The sequence below is a fragment of the Bufo gargarizans genome, chromosome 4 (genome assembly GCF_014858855.1).
Source record: "Bufo gargarizans isolate SCDJY-AF-19 chromosome 4, ASM1485885v1, whole genome shotgun sequence".
Lineage (NCBI taxonomy): Eukaryota > Metazoa > Chordata > Amphibia > Anura > Bufonidae > Bufo > Bufo gargarizans.
Window position 1 is genome coordinate 201750921 of NC_058083.1, and position 17676 is coordinate 201768596.

Sequence of the window (17676 nt, forward strand, 5' to 3'; positions counted from 1 at the left end):
CAAGAAGCTACGCCAGTTGCCTTGTACCACATACTTCTATGTTACCGCTGCAGCTGGTAAACAAACCAGTGAGGTCCTTAACTGCAGTACTGAAAACGGCAGAAGACTAAATGGTGAGTACATGTTTATTTCATGTTTGAGGGTTATTTGGGGAGTTCTTAGAAGCCAGACAATCCATTTAATTCATGTATACATCTCCAGAAGGCATATAATTGACAATGTCAAAGGTGACAAAGTAATCAAGCAAGAGTCAAAATGGGCAATGATGGCAGCTTGTAGAAGACTTCTGCTTTTCCCATAAATTTAAGTGCATCTACTCTCACTGTGGTTAACAGAGGGTCTGGGGTAGGTGTTGGGGGTGGGAAATCACACAAGACAGATATTTAAGGAAAACCTTTTATTCAATCACAAAGCAGCACACTGAATCAAGTTAACCAAAGGGTTATAATAAAAATGACAGCTAGCTGCACATTACAGACCCATAGTACCATGAAGGTGAGAAACCCCACAGGAATCCTGAGAGAGGGGTGCAAACATGTTGATACCAGGTATCATGTGTAGTGTGGTAAGCCATGACGACTGCCTTCAGAAAACTATGGTGACATTTAAAAATTGGAGGCATTAAATCCCCCCCAACCAGGTCTAATGAAAGACATTGTTAGGGTCCATTCACACATCCATGTGTGTTTTGCGGATCCACAAAACACGGACACCGGCAGTGTGCGTTCTGCATTTTGCGGACCGCACACAGCCTGCACTTAATAGAAAATGCCTAATCTTGTCCGAAATTGCGGACAATAGGAAAAAGTTTTTTTCCCCCCGGCAACGGAATCGGACCCGGAAGTGCGGATCCGCAATTCAGGATCTGGGTTGTGCAGCCCAATAGAAATGAATGGGTCCGCAAAATGGTGAACAGAATTGCGGACGTGTAAATGGACCCTTAATCTTAGAATTCCTCTGGTTATCTCTACCATCTATTAAGATTAGAGAATCTTCAAGGCTATGGCATAGTAGTCATTAACAGGGCGGCTAAATGAACAAAAGCACAAGCTGAACTGCCAACATAGATGAAACATGCACTGCAGAAAACGTAGTAGAAAAGCATCATTTTGGGGAACTTTTTCCATGACCTTACATAAAAAAAACATTGTTTTATAGCCAAGAAGACTGTTCACTGTTAAGAGGGATCAAGATAAATTTTCATTTAAGTGCTTATCCTAAAAAAAAAGATACTTAGCCTAAATAAGTGCTTTTGGGTATCACATTGTACTGACCTCAACTACTACAGTGAACATTACACATTGTGGAGAACTTTTTCCCCAAACCAGTATAAATATTATATAAATGTAAAGACAAAACTTACACTCAAAGCAGAAATCAAATGCGTCCTTTAAATGGAGCCTGAAGACCACACAATGCAGACAAGCTACACAATATAATTAAAACAGAGCTAAGCATTGCAAGCAAATCGTTAACCTAAAACTAATTATGGGAAACACTGTCCCCGATAATTCAGTACACCTGTAGTGTAACATATGAGGGATCACTGCCCCCGATATAACACTGTGGTAGGCAAAAACTACCAATTTTATACGTAATCCATTATGGAAGACACTGCTCCCGATAATGTGCACTCAAATTCATGATATAAGTTACTGGAAAGTCTACTTTAAGACGCCAACCACAAAAATAGCTTGCCGCTCAGAGAGTACATATTAATTATCATGGCCAAATATAAATCGCCTACCTTAAAACAGCAGGACAGCAAGCCTTAAGTGGGACGCCTCAATAAATCAAAACCCATTGAATGGCTTTAGAGTGCATGTGGGCACACTTACCATCAAAGCGGCACTCCCACTTTTTTTTTCTTCTTCAATTGTCTGGACTGTTAGAAAGGTACATGTAGTGAAGGTAATCTCTGTACCAGTGGCTGTATTTGTGAATTATCTGCTCCCTCCACTACAATTTACATCATGTACCTAACAGGCCAGAGAATACGTTTTAGTGGGAGTGCTTTGGTAATAAAGGGAACCTCTCAGCAGTTTATTAAACTGCCACCATGATGTTTCAGCGCTTGCGATAAATTGTGAATACCTTTTTTTGGACATGCCCCATGCTGTACGTTGCTTTCCAATATTCATCTGGTCGGCACTGCGGTTGTGAATAGTCACAGTTGTCATCAGTCTTGGCTGTAATCAAGCCCACCCCTCATCCATTGATGCCCACTCAGTGTGTGTGGTCAACACCAGTTATGCAGAGCGGGACATCAATCATGGAAAAGTGGGCATGAATATCGCATAGGCCGATGACCACCGTTGCAGCACAAACCAGGTGACTCCTGACTCCGAACAGGAATCCAGCCTGGCATACCACGGACCGCTCTCGAACGCGGAACACTGCCGTGTGCATACGGCCTAATCTTCATTTTCCATAGGAGCATGCACAAAAGCAAGGTAACATTAAGGCTGCAGGTTATCACCTGCTGAGAGGTTCCTACTAATCATACAATGGGACAGAAAAGCCCTTGCAATCACCGAAATTGGTAGTTGCCTGCCTTCATTAGCGGTGTGCCTGAACACAGTACATTTTAGTCCTTGCACCAAGACGCTGTCCGTCCATAGGGAAAAAAATGGCATTTGGGCAATTGTAATCTATTGCCCGTCTCTAGATGAACGAAGCCAACCACTAATACAAAGACGCTCTCTTATCAATAGAAAGATTGTTCCTACCAAGTTACAACAATTGCAAGGTCTTCAGTATCAGCCTTCTGTCGCACTGTACAGTAAGAGTAGAAATTCCAGTATCATGTCAGACTGGTTAAGCAGATGCTGCTTTTATCGTAAGAAAAAAAAAAAATCCGACAGTATAACCGTCAATTATGGAAGGCACTGCTTCCGATAATTACCAGAATAACAAAATTAACACCATTTATAGTGATCGCTGTCACTGATAAATAAATAAGTATTCAGTGCTAAATAGACGTTCCCAATCCAGCTAGCTTGAACCCATCCATCAATGTAATTACTGCTCCTGCACTGCAGGTAGAGTAGCAGTTGACTTTGTAACCTGAAGGAGGCAGCCAATAAGAAATGGTAACAAAAAACAGGTGGCTCGATTTTAGGGTAAAGGCCGGCCTCAGTACTGGAAAATATTCCTGGTTTTATCTAGTGTCTGTAGCTATTCTGAGACTTTACCACCGCATGGAAAGTCCATGACCTGAAAGAGGGAGGTGGATAAAGGAGCATTCCACATACCACCCTTGGGGACAGTAGATTAGAATAAAGACCTAGCACACTCGTCCCAGTAGCTGGTATGGCACAGAATGGAGAGAGAAAAAAAAAAGATATATATGTGTATACATAACTAATTCATCAGGGAGGTTGACTTAGAGAAATGGGAGGGAAAATAAATATTGTAGATGATATCTACTGGGAATCTAATGGAAATAAGTGCTTCACGTTTAACATGTACGGTATCATCTTAAAACTCATTATCTATTTCCCAGATCTCGCCTTCCATGGCATTTGCGGCGCTCTGTAAAGTCCAAGTAAGGAGAGCCAGCTCGTTTTTAAACACATCTTGATTAAACGATTCCTTGTTATCTTTCAGTAAATCTAAGTGCTTCTTCACTGCATCGAAAGTGTGATTGCCAGAGCCATAGAGAATATGACGAAATGGTGATTCTTTAGGAGAAACGTAAGGAGACAGCAAAGAGTGCTCAACCTAAAAAATAAAAAATTAAAAAATAAAAAAAAGAAGAAGAAACAGAAAAAGAATTAAAACACACATTTAGATACATTTATTAAGACTGACATATTCATACGGCAGCCTTGATCACCCTGGTGTGAGATGCACCTAAATTTATTAAGGCAGATGCCTCTTAAATTCCATGCATCCCAGCGGCAGGTACTGAAGACTACACTAGCTACAGGCTGGTGTAGATTTCAGCTATAACTTCCTCCATTTTCTGCCAAAAGCGCCTCAATTTTTTCCCAGCACTTTGGAAAAGTTGCAAATTATGGTGCACATATGGCATGCACTATAATCTGCGACTTTTTTTAATGCCACTCTAAAAGCTTAATTAGCTCAAAGGGGTGGTCTCAAAAATATTCTACAGTATTCAAACAGCTCCTGGATCTGAATACTTTTGTAATTGCATGCATAAATAAAAATTTAGTATAGCCACTGAGTTATTCAATGAAATGTATATGTACAGCGCCACCTGCTGTTTTTTTATTTTTATTTCTTTGTCCAGCTAACTGAGATGGCTGCACATGCCCAGTTTCATCTTTCAACTGCCTCTCAAGTTGTTATAAGTAGTGATGAGCGGCAGGGGCAATATTCGATTTGTGATATTTTACGAATATTTACAAATTCGATATCTCCAGTCATTTTCTTGATTGTGGAAATCGGCAATTGAAAAACTTGCAATAAAAATTTGCATTACGAAAATTCGCAATCAACACTACTCCTAAAGTCAAAGATATTGCAGCCTTCTCATTGGCCCACAAGCTAGAAGCAGAGAGAGAGCATGTGTACCGATTAAAAAAAAAAAAATTCAAAATTACGAATATATATCACTATATTCTAAAATATTCACAAAGTCTCGAAGTGACGATATTCGCGATAGAAATTCGCAATTCGAATATTTGTGATCAACACTAGTGATAAGGAGAGTAGAGATGAGCGAATTTCATATTATGAAATTTGTTCACGCTTCGTTTGGTGGTAAAAGCAAAATTGCGTTATGGATTCCGTTGCCACGGACCACAACACAATTCTATGACGGAATGCCTTTAGAGGCACTGTTATTCATTTCGTCATAGTAAAAGTCTGCAACGGAGTCCTCTCCTGCAGAACGGAAAGGGGACGGAAAAGCATTCATTCAGTCATAGAATTACGTTATGGTCCGTGGTAACGGAATCCATACGACAATTCTGCTTTTACCACCAAATGAAGTGTGAACGAATTTCAATAACTCATCACTAAAGCGCATGGACACGCGCGCCCCCCCTTGAGCTTTCAGCTTGATATAAATAATTTTTTTTACTTTTGTCATGGGATAACACCTTTAATAAATGCCCCCCCCCCCCCCAATTAGGTTTTCCTCAAAGGCAGAACATTCCTTACAAACGGAATACTAAGAATTGGTAGTCTGAAAAAAAAAACAAAAAAAAAAACCTTGCATACAGAACTAGGAACTGCATTCCGTTCGAAGAGCCATAAAAAGGTGAGAATTTATAAATGACCTAGCAAATGCACTACCGTATAAACTTTACCTTCATGAGTCTATCATTTAGAGAACGGAGAAAAGGCTTGTTTTCTGCATCAGTGTTTGCAAAACTTTCCTTGAGCGTGGTGGCTGCCCTGCCGAAGTCACCCATAGCAGAACTCATCCAGTTTGCGTTCATCTGCATACTCTAATGATCGAGCATAGGGAGACAAAACAGGTTGAGTTCAAGCTCTCTGGACAGACATGTACATTTCCCTACATGCCGGGAAGATGTTTAAAAAGTGAAGGTTCAGCAATGTGAGAAATAAATCCAATATGTGGGAGCTGCTGACAAGGTCCTGCTCAGTATCTAACCGCAGAGCCATTATTAACCAGCAAATAGTCATCGCTAAACTGCAGCGGCCACATCTGCCTAACTAGTGCCCAGCAAGAAGAGCTGCAGCCGACAACTTCATTAAATACACGTCTTTACCAGAGTTCTGCCTGTAATTCCAGTTTACCTACCACCTATCCTTACTCATTCCCATTTTCAGGGATGTCTATATCAGAAAGAGCATTTTTTTTTTTTTTTTACCCCTAATCAAGAATATTACAATTATAAAATATTTAGATATAAAAAAATAAATAAAAATTGTGCAAAGTTTTCTTACAGTTAAAGTCTTTTGATCATTAAGCTCCATGGTTTTCTTAAGCAGTTCATTTTTGTATTGAGTCAAGTCCAGCGGCAGAATGTGGTCATGCGTCAGACGCAGAATTATCTGGCCAGTTAAAGCTGCAGCAGTTCCGTACATACTGTTGACATTCCCCAAGTTCCTAAAATTTTCATAAGTGTCCTTCTCAGTTCCAAGATATGCATATGGTTTTTTATCCTAAATAAAATACAAAAACAATCAATGCAAGGTCTAACCATTTCGGCACCAGGCAATATCATTTTGGAGTGCGTATGACAATTTTATTAAAAATTTTCTAGGGAGGGTGAAGTGACAAATTCTAAAAAAAAATTAAAAAACAAAACAATTTAGATTTTCTTCCTGTTACAGCGTCCAGTGTATTGAATATAAAAAAGGAATAGTCTTTCAGCGCCGTAAAAAAGGTTCAGAAGGAGCCAAATTCTCATGTAGTATTTTTTTTTTAAAAAAAGGAAAGTAGCTATTTATTCTTTTGTCAAAAGAATAGCTACTTTCCTTTTTTTTTTTTTTTTTTTTTTTAATACTACATGAGAATTTGGCTCCTGTTTTCAGCGCCATAAAAAAGGTTCAGAAAAACTATTCCTTTTTTATCTCCAATACTTATTTCTCTTGCCACACCTGGGGCAGAGAAAAAGGAACCTTAGCAGCAGTACAGGACCCCGCACGCTGGACGGGAGAATACAGGCATAAGCAGTATACAGTTGTTGTGGCTCCACACAACATATGGTAAGCGCTTCTTGTATATAGTGTGATGAGATCAAAAATACAGCCACACACACGAGGCGCGGCCTCCTGTCTCTCTCCTCTTCTTCAGTGTATTGAATAAATACATTTATATTTTAATAGATCGGGTGTCTAAGCAGTTTATATTGATGCTCTTGGAATAGGTAATCAACACCTGATCAGTGGGGGGGGGGGGGGGGGGGAGAGAAGAGAAATATCACTATATAGAATGAGTTAATAATAGCAGGCAGGATATATCATAAAATACATACTATACGCTCTCAATTTATCAAAATGCTCCAGAAATGTAATTTCCCAGTTGCACAGGCACAACAGTATTACCTTAAAACGAAAAGATGCAGATGGGATACCGGAATATGTAAGGAAGGGGTATGCAGCATCATCCATGGAGAATCCATAACTAAAAATAAAATAAAAAAAATGCACATGATTAAAAACAAATTTGCTAAAGTCAAAATCTCTGCAGGATAATTGATAATTAAAAAGGTATGTCAGAAAATGCCCCATCGTTCAAAGTTCTCATGTTAATTAAAAAAAAAAAAAAAAAAAAAAACCTAATCATGTTAAATTTTTAAAGTTAACATGATAAATTAAAAAAATTATTTTAGTTTTCCCACTTGTCTCCAAGCATATTACACCCCGTTCAATTTAGGACACCCTCAGATGTCCTAGTCAAATATAAGCATGAGAAAAGCCGAGACTACTATAAACAACTCAATAACGAAACAATCTATACAAAAACATAACCAGTAGTGTTGATCGAGCACCATAGTGCCCAGGTGCTCAACCGAGCACCCGACTATAATAGAAGTCAATGGGAGAACACGAGCATTAAACCAGGTACCTCCTGCTCTGAGGAAGGGAGGGTGCCTAGTTCATAGGAAAAAGGTCAGAAATTGATGGAAACTCCACCGAAATGGTTCGGGAACAGCATGGGGAGGATGTCTGGATGCATTTTGGACTCCCAGGTCGCTGCTGGGAACAATGTTGTCCGAGTAGTACGCCACTTTTACAGACTGACAATAATACGCACAAAACTAAAGAAAATCGAATATAGAGGAAAAATTGATAAGAAACATTCTTTCCTTGTATATAAAGTTCAAGTGCTGCCAAAAAAATAAAAGGAAGAGGCACTCCAATACAACCTGTATATAACAAAGGATTGCCCCATTCACATTGTGGTACAATTGTTCAGGTAGTGGGACTCCTACACTCAAAGCCTATGCACTAAGTGAAAGGGCTGCCAAAAATTACAAAGAATCGGCACTCCAATACACCCTGTGTTACACATAAAGAAGGGCCTCATACGCAGCCTTGAAAAATTATGATTGAGGGTCACCAGCAGGCCATCAAACATTTGGAGCAAGGGCCTCCTGATATGACCATCTAAAACATTATGAGTGAGGGCCTGCTGCCGCTCTGCTGACTCTAGATCGCACGGCCCCGTGACGGCGATGATCCAGTCGGATGTCTGGCCTATCAACTTTCAATGTTATTTTCAGCCCAAACCATGTAGGCTATAGGCAACTGTGGAATCATAGTTCGATTCTGGAGATGGAGCCTGAGAAACAGCTACGGCTACCACATCCAAGCAAGGCAGCATGCGCACAAATTACCTATTGGGTATAATTAGGTGCGGGCCTGCTGGTGAGCTGACTGTCTAAAAGATTATATGCGAGGGCCTGAAGGTGAGTTGACCCTGTAATACATTACATGCAAAGGGCATATATGCGAGGGCATTATATGTGACGAATAAGCATGATGATGGAAGAGGAGGATAAGGAAAAAAAAAAGAAAAAAAAAAAAGGATTCAACCATATACCCTTGTTAGTGGTAGAAGGGGTGCATGGGAATACAGTGTATTCAGTACATTATAAACACATTTAAAGTGCCTTTATGTTCAGCTGCTTTCTTCTGGTGGAGTCGAGAAGTCATGGTCAATCCAGGCCTAAGAGTCAACCTGTCAGCATTTTCAGTTGACAGGTGGATACGCTCTTCTGTTATAATGCCACCAGCAGTACCAAATACCCGCTCAGACAAAACACTGGCGGCAGGACAGGCCAGCACCTCCAAGGCATAGAGCGCCAGTTCATGCCACGTGTCCAGCTTCGACATCAAGTAGTTGGAAGTCATTGAGGACGCTGACACTGTCTGCCATGTACTCCTTAGCCATCTTCCAAAAAGTTCCCTTCTTGTGACACTAGGCCGCACATCAGGGTGAGGGTGCTGGCAGGGTGTCATGAAACTATCCCAGGCTTTGGAGCATGTTGCCCTACCTCTGTTGGAACTGCTGTGTGTTCCCCTTGTCTCCCCTCCTCGGTTGGTCAAGGAACTACAGACACTGCCACCAGCGTTGTCAGCTGGAAATATTTGGAGCAATTTTTCAACAAGGATCTTCTGTTATTGCACAGCTTTGCTCGTCCTCTCCACCAGAGGAATGAGAGATGAGAAGTCTCTTTGTAGCAGGGTCAAGAAGGATGAACAACCAGTAATCTGTGGTGTCTAAAATGCGTATAACGCACAGGTCGCGGGAAAGGCAGCCTAACATCAAGTCAGCCATGTGTGCCAGAGTACCAACAGGCAAGACTTTGCCGTCATCAGGAGGATCACTCTCAATCTCATCCTCTTCTGCCCACCCACACAGAACAGATGGAATTAACGTCCATGGGTACTACCCTCTGTAGCGGAGGCAACCATCTTCTGCGCCTCCTCATCGTCCAATTTGCACCGAGAAGACGAACTGAGGGTGGTCTGGCTATCACCCTCAGTTCCTTGGCAAGGAAGCTTTCCGCAAGAGGTTGCTCCGTGGAACAGTTGCGGGCCTGTTTGGTGTGGCCCGTCTTCTCCCTTTTGCCACCCCACTGCAGCATGTTGCGGTTCTGCAGATCCCCTGGCCAGGACCGTTCACTTGTTGAGTAAAGCTGAAGATTTAATCTAGAATCACTGGTAGTCATGGTAGTGTTGTCCCCTTATGTGTAATACAAGCCTGACGAGCGGCATAGTATTCTACAGTCTAATGTGGAACCGCAAGTACCTTTGATCATTTCTATTTGCAGTTTTTAAACATCTGGACGTAGGCAACAGACCATACTACTACTCAGCAGTGGCACTGTAGGGAGGATGATCGAGACAGATGATGGAGATGATAGAGATATGATACATATCAGCCAAATACTCATTCCAGCAAGATCACTCGATCACCTCATGTGTATAAGGGGCCTCCCAACTCTGTGGCAGATATCAGGTATGTTGGATTCCCTTTACTATACATGACACATGCACAGGGTTATTAGGAGAGATGCTGTCCTAAGGAGAAGCCATATTTTTATATAAAAAAATAAAAATAACACAGAAAAATTGCACAGCTTACAGGAGACTTGTAAAGTGTCATCCACTTGATAGAGTTCTTTAGACTGCAATACACCAACCATGTCTTACAGGGAAACTGAGGTTGCAGTAACCCGATAGTGTACAAACACTGAAAACTCTACAAATGGAAATATTTTTTTTATGCCCAATCTTACCTAAATTTTGGCTTATTAGTGACAGGATCTGGGATCTGTGTGCAGACAAAAAGGAGAGAAAAAAAAAAGTTTAAAAATAAATCAAAGTGCAGCAATTTAAAAGGCTATGTAAGATTGGATTTTACACGTTTCAGGGCTAAACTTTTTTTCTCAATTGGTCTTTTTTTAAAAACAATAATTGCTCTTACCGGTAATTGTTTTTCTTAAAACCCAAGACAGCACCCATGCGACTAGGACAGGAAACCTGAAGAGATAAAATGGTTTACACCCCCACCACACCTCAGTGATAATAAAACAGACCTCCAGAGGTGTGCTAACCATCAAGAACAACAAAAGGTTGAAACCAGAAAACCCACAAAGTGGAAAAGGAGCCTGAAACTCCTCTAATTCCCCCTGGGAAATTAACTCAGCCAACTACTATAAAAGATGGATACATATAATATTTTTAGGGAGGGAAATTCTTGGTGCAGTCATGGGTTTCAAGAAAACGATTACTGTTAAGAGCAATTATTGTTTTCCCCTCACCCATGATGGCACCCACGCGAGCATAAACTATACGACAAGAACATTTTAAGGGGGGGGTGTGACTACAGCTTGTAGCACTTTTCTCCCAAAGACCGTGCATCTGAGTCAAGATGCAGTCTAATGTCTAAAAAAGGTATGGGGAGAGCTCCAAGTAGCAGCTCTACAAATCTGGGCTACAGAAGCATATTCCCTCTCCACCCAAGGTTTCAATGGCCCTGGTAGAATGAGCCCCAAAGAATAGGCAAGCAAAATAGCATTTATAACCCATCTAGCAATAACACTAGTGGAAACTTTGTGGCCCTTGAGAGATTCTCATCTATCCTCCATCTGTTGACATCTAGGCAATGGAACTTTTCCTCTAACGTATTGGTTGGGTTTGGACAAAACTAGGGCAGTATGACATCCTGACTTCTGTGATAATCTGAGACCACCTTGGGCTGGAAGGAAGGAATTTGACTAATCACATTCTCTAAAATCGTGGTATAGGGAGGGAAGGCAGAGAAAGCTTGCATCTCAGATACCCATCTAGCAGAGGTTATTGCTAGAAGGAAGGCCATTTTTAAAAGGAAATTATTTAAATAGAGATTTCACTTAATGGTTCAAACGGCTTCTGAGATAGGGCCGAAAGAACCGTATTGAAATCCCAGGGAGGAGACAATGGTCTTAAGGAAAGATGCAATCTGGAGGCTGCAGACAAGAATCTTAATCCATGGATGATCTGTTAACCTACGATCAAAGAAATAACAGAGCAGCTACCTGAACCTTTAATGTGGAAGCTTTAAGATTCCCATCTAGTCCTGCTTGTAAAGAAAATCTAGGATCCCTGGTATTTCTAGAGCTTTAAAAAAGGAGTCTGGGCTCTGACCTAGGAAGGTAGAAAAAAGTATGGTGTATGTATATGTATTCACTTTGTCAGACACTCCCCTTCTTGATCAGACTTCCCTTTCAAAATCCATGCCTAGAGATGAAGAACTTCTGGGCTGGGATGAAGTAGCAGACCCTAGTAAAGAAAATCCTCTCGAGTACCAGGACCTCTTGGGGCACTTTGGAGCTATCAGAATAACAGAGGCTTCCTCCCTCTATTTTCTTCAATACTTGTGGGATAAGGCAAAATGGAGGGAAGGCGTACCCCAACTCTTGGCTCCAGTGCTGTGCTAACCCATCCACTGCTGATGGGCTTTTCTGCTATATAAAAGATCTCCTGGCATAGATGCAAAAGGGAAGAGACTCGTTCCTCCTTGCTGGTTTATGTAGGCCACCACTGTTGAATTGTCTGAATAGAACACAATCTTCCTGGTTTTTTTTGTATTTCCAGAAGAGCCATCCTAGGTGTCATCTCTACTGCTTTTAACTCCTTGAAGTTGGAGGATGCTTTCCTTGTATTCAAATCCCATCTCCCTTGCCAGTATCTGTTTTGGGAGTGGGCCCCCCAACCCCAAGAGCTGGCATCTGTGGTAATTATCTTCTGGTCTGGAAATGTCCATGGAAATCATGCTGAGAGATTTTCTAGTACCATCCACCACAACAGGGAGTGTCTTGCCTTGAGGAAAAGTGGCAACAAGGGGAGCCGTCCGACGTTCTTCGGATGTCCGCTTGAAGATCGCTGTAGCGGATCTGTGTATAAAGGTACTGTTAGGAATCGCAGATGTCATCTGCCCGAGCACCCCCATAGCTTCCCTGAAAGTCCACTGGTAAGAAAGGAAGACGTACCATATTTGTTCCATAATAGACTCTCTCCTTTGAGGTGGAAGAAAACTCTTTTGCAGACAGGAGTCCAACTGAATTCCCAGAAAAACACGAACTTGGGAATTTTTCTAGCCCTTCTTTTGACTGAGAATATTAACAAATCGTCCAGATAGAGTGCCAGAGTTATTCCTGATAGTCTTAAAACAGCCGCTAATTCTGCTACCACTTTGGTGAAGACACTTGGAGCCCGAGATAGCCTGAAGGGATGCGCTCTGTATTGGAGATGCAGCAACTTCCCCTGAACCCAGACTGCTGTTTTTAAAAACTTTTGGGAGGAAGAATGGATTGGAACATGGTAATATGCATCTTCCAGTTCCAGGCTTGCCATCCAGCAATTCTGGAAGAGGAGATTCACAGTAGATTTTATCGTCTCCATTTGAAATTTCTCGTAGACAAGGGATTTAGTTTCTTCAGATTTAAAACAAAGTGAACATTTCCATTTGGTTTCTTCACCAAAAATAAAGGGGAATAGAACGCCCTGCCCTCTGTCTTGGGAACTGGACAAACTACCCTCGTATCTAAAGAGAAAAATTATTTTTTTCACTCAGACAGTTCGTCCCAAAAGTCCGGAAAAAAGGCTTTGGAGCCTTTTTTCTGGATTTTTGGGACGAACCGAGTGAGAAAAAAAAAAAAAAAAGTATAATTGGACGGGAAAGGAATTCCAACCGGAATCAGTTTTCTATTACACTTAGGATCCGATTGCTCTGAGAAATACCGAGACAGCCTTCCTCCGCAAGGACACCAGAAGTCAGGTGGGTTTGTCTTTTGGTCTATTGTCCTGAGTTAAAAAAACAAAAAACACCCAGATCTTTTAGGAAATTTTTCTCCGTCTATCACCCTGCCTACCCCTTTGATTTTTAAACTGGTCTGGGGTTTACAAAAAATAAATAAAATAGTTTTCTGGGGAACTGGAAACACCTTTTTTAACTGAGGCTCTCTCTAAGGGTCCATTCACACGTCCCTTGTTTCTTTCCTGATCTGTTCCGTTTTTTGCTGAACAGATCTGGACCAGATCTGGACCCATTCATTTTCAATGGGTCCTGAAAAAAAAAAAACAGACATTGTGCTGTCCGTTTTTTTTCAGGACCCATTGAAAATGAATGGGCCCAGATCTGGTCCAGATCTGTTCCGCAAAAAACAGAACAGATCAGGAAAGAAACAACGGACGTGTGAATGGACCCTAAGATGTCATCAAGAGAGGAACCAAACAACCTAGAACCTTCACATGGGAGAGAGCAACGTCTAGATATTAAAGCTTGATCCCCTTTCCATGATTTAAAGTCAAATAGCACGCCTTGCTGCATTTGACATAGCAGTTGCTATGGCAGAAAATCAGACCACATCAGTAGAAGCATCTGCAAGGAAATCTGCTGCCTTGAGGAAGGTTGGGAAGGGAGATAGTAAATCCTCTCTAGGGGTTTTGTCGTTAAATATGAGACTCAAATCCTGCGCCGTACCTCTCTTCCGGGTGTAGGGCTGGCTTAAATCGGCGCAGGCGCGGGATTTGAGGCTGCGGGCAGGGCCAGCGAGAGGAGGAGAGCGCTCGCTGGCCCTGTCAATCAAGTGGAGGAGTGGGCGTTTTTTCAAACAGAGGATGCGGCGGCTACCAGCAAGTCCAGCGCAACTTGCTGGTAGTGAAGAAATTTACATATAATAAAAGTACATTTTTACTGTAATTACTGCACAGCCCGAGGTATGAGGGGCATATATGGAATCTGCTTACATTAACAAATATAAGTCAAAAACTGAAAATTGGGGGTTGGTGGGTGACAGAAGCCCTTTAATGGATTTGGATAAGCTATGAGATTCTTCCATACTGAAGTTATCTATACAAGCTTGACAAAGCTACTCTACATCCTCCACACTTTTTTTTATATTTTTTTAGGTTGCAAAAAGCAAACACCACCCAATATTATTAGTAGAGAATAAATCTCAATCGTAGAGACAAGCTTCCCCACTCCTCAAGTCCAATACCGGGCTTGTGGGCCTCGAGGGTTCCAAGGGATCAGAGTGTCCCGAGTCACCTGGTTCCGACATGTTTGTGGAAACTCCAGATCCTTGGTGTGCACACCAAGGCTGGCTGTTCCCTCCTGCTGCCGACTTGTAAGGCGCCTCAGCTCCTTTGAACACTAGGCCCAAAGAAAGCCTAATCCATGAAGCAGGTGCTCCCCGCCCAGCGCAGCCGGAAAATGTCACCCCGGCATCCTAGAAGCGGGACGCCGGCCACCGCACCACCATGGCCTGAGAGCAGTCTGAACATGGCCACAGCAGCTCCCTAGTGAGGGTTGGTAGGAGGCAGGAAACAGGACAGACTTGGGCAACGGCCCCTATCCAGGAGACTTACACCAGCAGGGATAGGTCCCATTACGGTAATGTAGACCCGGACCTTTCTTTCATGTAACCTACCTTTGGTCTAAACATATGTGGCAAATACACTAATGATCAGCGCAAGAATCTGACAAAACAAGTGCGTCTTGCTTACAAGTATTACTTTGACTGTAAAATTGAAGATAAAGATAATGGCTGGGCACCTCATGTTTGTTGCACTGTGTGTTACTCTGGGCTAACGCAGTGGTTGAATGGTAAAAGGAAGGGAATGGCTTTTGCAGTGCCTATGGTTTGTCGCAAGCAGAAAAATCACCAGACAGACTTTTGCATGAGTAAAATCGCCGGATATTCAAAGAGAAATAAGTTACAAATTGTGTATCCTGACAGTGTTCTTAAACCAGTACCACACAATGTAGAGAATCCAGTGCCTGCCCCTCACACAGCAGGAACGGCAATTGAAATAGACGGGTCTGACCCTGATGAAGATGTTGATTGTCACAATGTGTATTTCCTTATCCAGAACAACTGGAGGGTCAGCTGCACTTGCTGAGCCAGATTTAGATGATCTGGTAAAAGATCTGTCATTATCTAAAGAAGAGTCAGAACTGCTAGCTTCTAGACTTCAGCAATGGAATTTGCTACAACGAGGCACCACAACTTCACACTTTCGTCATCGACACACCAAGTTAGCTGCATATTATGCAATGGAAAGCGATGTCTGATTCTGTACTGATGTAAATGGTCTTATGGAGTTAGATGGTACACATGTTCCTGATGAATGGAGGCTATTCATAGACTAGCAAAACAAGTTTGAAAGCTGTCTTGAGACAGTGGCCTCTCAGTCGAGCACACAGTTGGTCAGTACAAGACAAATCACTGGTTGATCCACTTCAAGTATCTTTCACCACTTCACATGAAACTTGGTTTAATGAAAAATTTTGTAATTGCACTTGAGATGGAAATGGTTTCCAGTATTTGAAGGAGAAGTTAGCACACTGATGCTAAAATAAAAGCAAGAATTTTTATTGGGCCCGAAATCAACAAACTAATGCATGATGACACATTCAGAACAAAACTCAACCCTCTGGAACTTGCAGCTTGGGATGCATTTGTGCTAGTAGTGCAGAACTTCCTTGGGAACAGACGAGTTGCAAACTCTGCTGAATTAGTAGACAACATGCTTACACAGCATAGGAACAACTTGGCTGCCGAAGGTCACTGAAAGCGCATTTCTTACGTTCCCACCTGACTTTTTCCCCACCCAATTTAGGACACAAGTGATGAACATAGAGAGCGGTTCCATAAAGATATTTCTACAAGGGAGAACAGATATCAAGGCCGCTGGAATCCCAACATGATGGGGGACTACTGCTGCTTTTTGAAACAGGAAAATATGACCGTTCTCAAAAGCAGATGCCTGAAGCACTTTTAACAGTACTTGGCCTTGCTCAAGGAAGACTTCTAAAATGAAAAACAAGACTTTAGATTTTGTAATTCCATTACATTTTCATAAACTGTCTACTACGCAAAATTAGATGTAGATCAGGTAATTGTTGGAGTAAAACTGTTCTGTTCATAATTCAATGCTTTCCAACTGCTTACTTATGCATAGCAAAATTTTGTGACGCGTTACAATTCTGGATTTCGGATTTGTAATCCGCACACTATTTAGTATAGGACAAATTGTTTTTGCCCAGTATCAGACGAAAAGTTATTTGTTGCGTGGTGTAATGTGTGTTTATAAGGTCTGAGAGCAGACATAAGGAGCCCATCAGCTTCCTGCCTGACGGAGCAGAGAGAAAATACAGATCCTGCTAGTAGAGAAACTCAAAGCTGTGCAGGGAAAATGGCTCAATGTTTTAAATAAAAGACCAATTGGAAAAAAAGTGATTTTTAGCTCAAAATTAGTACAATGCAGAAGAAAAAAAAAAAAAAAAAAAAAAAAAGCCACCAAGAGGTGTACATAGCCTTTAAAGAGATCTGTATGTACAAGCTACATAAAAGGTGTAAGTGAAGCAGATTATTACCCCTTTCAGTATTTTTTGGATCATGCTGTACATCAGAGGGCTAGCAGACACTTCCAGCGAATCAGATCCTGTAAAAACAAAATTTTTAAAACTAATGCAATGTTTTTTGTCAAAATGGACCATCCAGCAATCACTTGAATGGAAAGTGAACTGCAGTACTCTGACAGGGCCACTACACAGACTGAGCTTTCCGATTCTGCTTCAGTCCACTGCTTACTGTAATTGGTCAGCTGATCGGTGAGGATGCAGTTGTCTGACCGCCACAGATATGATACAGATGACCTTTCCAGAGAATAGGCTACCAATCTCAAAAAAGTAGAATGCCCCTTTAAATTAATTATACACAAAGGTCCAGTAGCATACCTTGGATAATTGCATCCAAACTGATATAGGATACTGCTTTAAGATGTAGAGTAGTAAGGTAACCCTAGAAAACATGAGAAAATATCAGAAAGACATGCATAATGTAAAGGCTTCTCAAAGTATACATGTTGCTGAGACCGCGCAACATTATCTTTATAGGTAAAGGCAATAATACTACGCTATGTGCCAAACCTGACCTTCACAAGGAAAATCTGAACAAGGTCATATTTTTGGATACGGGGTGGAAAAATAACTTCATTGTCTGAAACACACAAGGAATGAAAAATACCTCTAACCACTCGGTTGCACCAACAGCTCCAAAGTCCCCTGCACCCCAACTTGCAAACACAATGCTGCGCCTGGGTTTATACCCATCTGTAACAAAAACATTTTAAAAAAAGTTAGTTGTCTCAGCGTATACCACATACCCAAAACAACCTTAAAAAGGGGTTTTCTGTGATTTTTTTTCACAAGCTAAACATAGGAAAAGGCTACCA

At 41.5% G+C, this 17676-nt stretch overlaps 1 protein-coding gene across 1 annotated transcript in view; it reads right to left on the reverse strand.

Annotated features, from left to right (window-relative positions):
- Positions 1-1373: 1373 nt before the first annotated feature.
- Positions 1374-17676, reverse strand: part of TFRC (transferrin receptor) — a 36590-nt gene continuing 20287 nt past the window's right edge. The window contains exons 12-19 of the mRNA XM_044288770.1: positions 17469-17554; positions 17180-17243; positions 16817-16884; positions 10191-10225; positions 6988-7066; positions 5884-6102; positions 5280-5420; positions 1374-3723 (exon numbers count right to left, since the gene is read on the reverse strand). Coding sequence (XP_044144705.1) covers positions 3481-3723; positions 5280-5420; positions 5884-6102; positions 6988-7066; positions 10191-10225; positions 16817-16884; positions 17180-17243; positions 17469-17554 — 935 coding nt within the window. The 3' untranslated portion in view covers positions 1374-3480. The remainder of the gene's footprint in view (positions 3724-5279; positions 5421-5883; positions 6103-6987; positions 7067-10190; positions 10226-16816; positions 16885-17179; positions 17244-17468; positions 17555-17676) is intronic.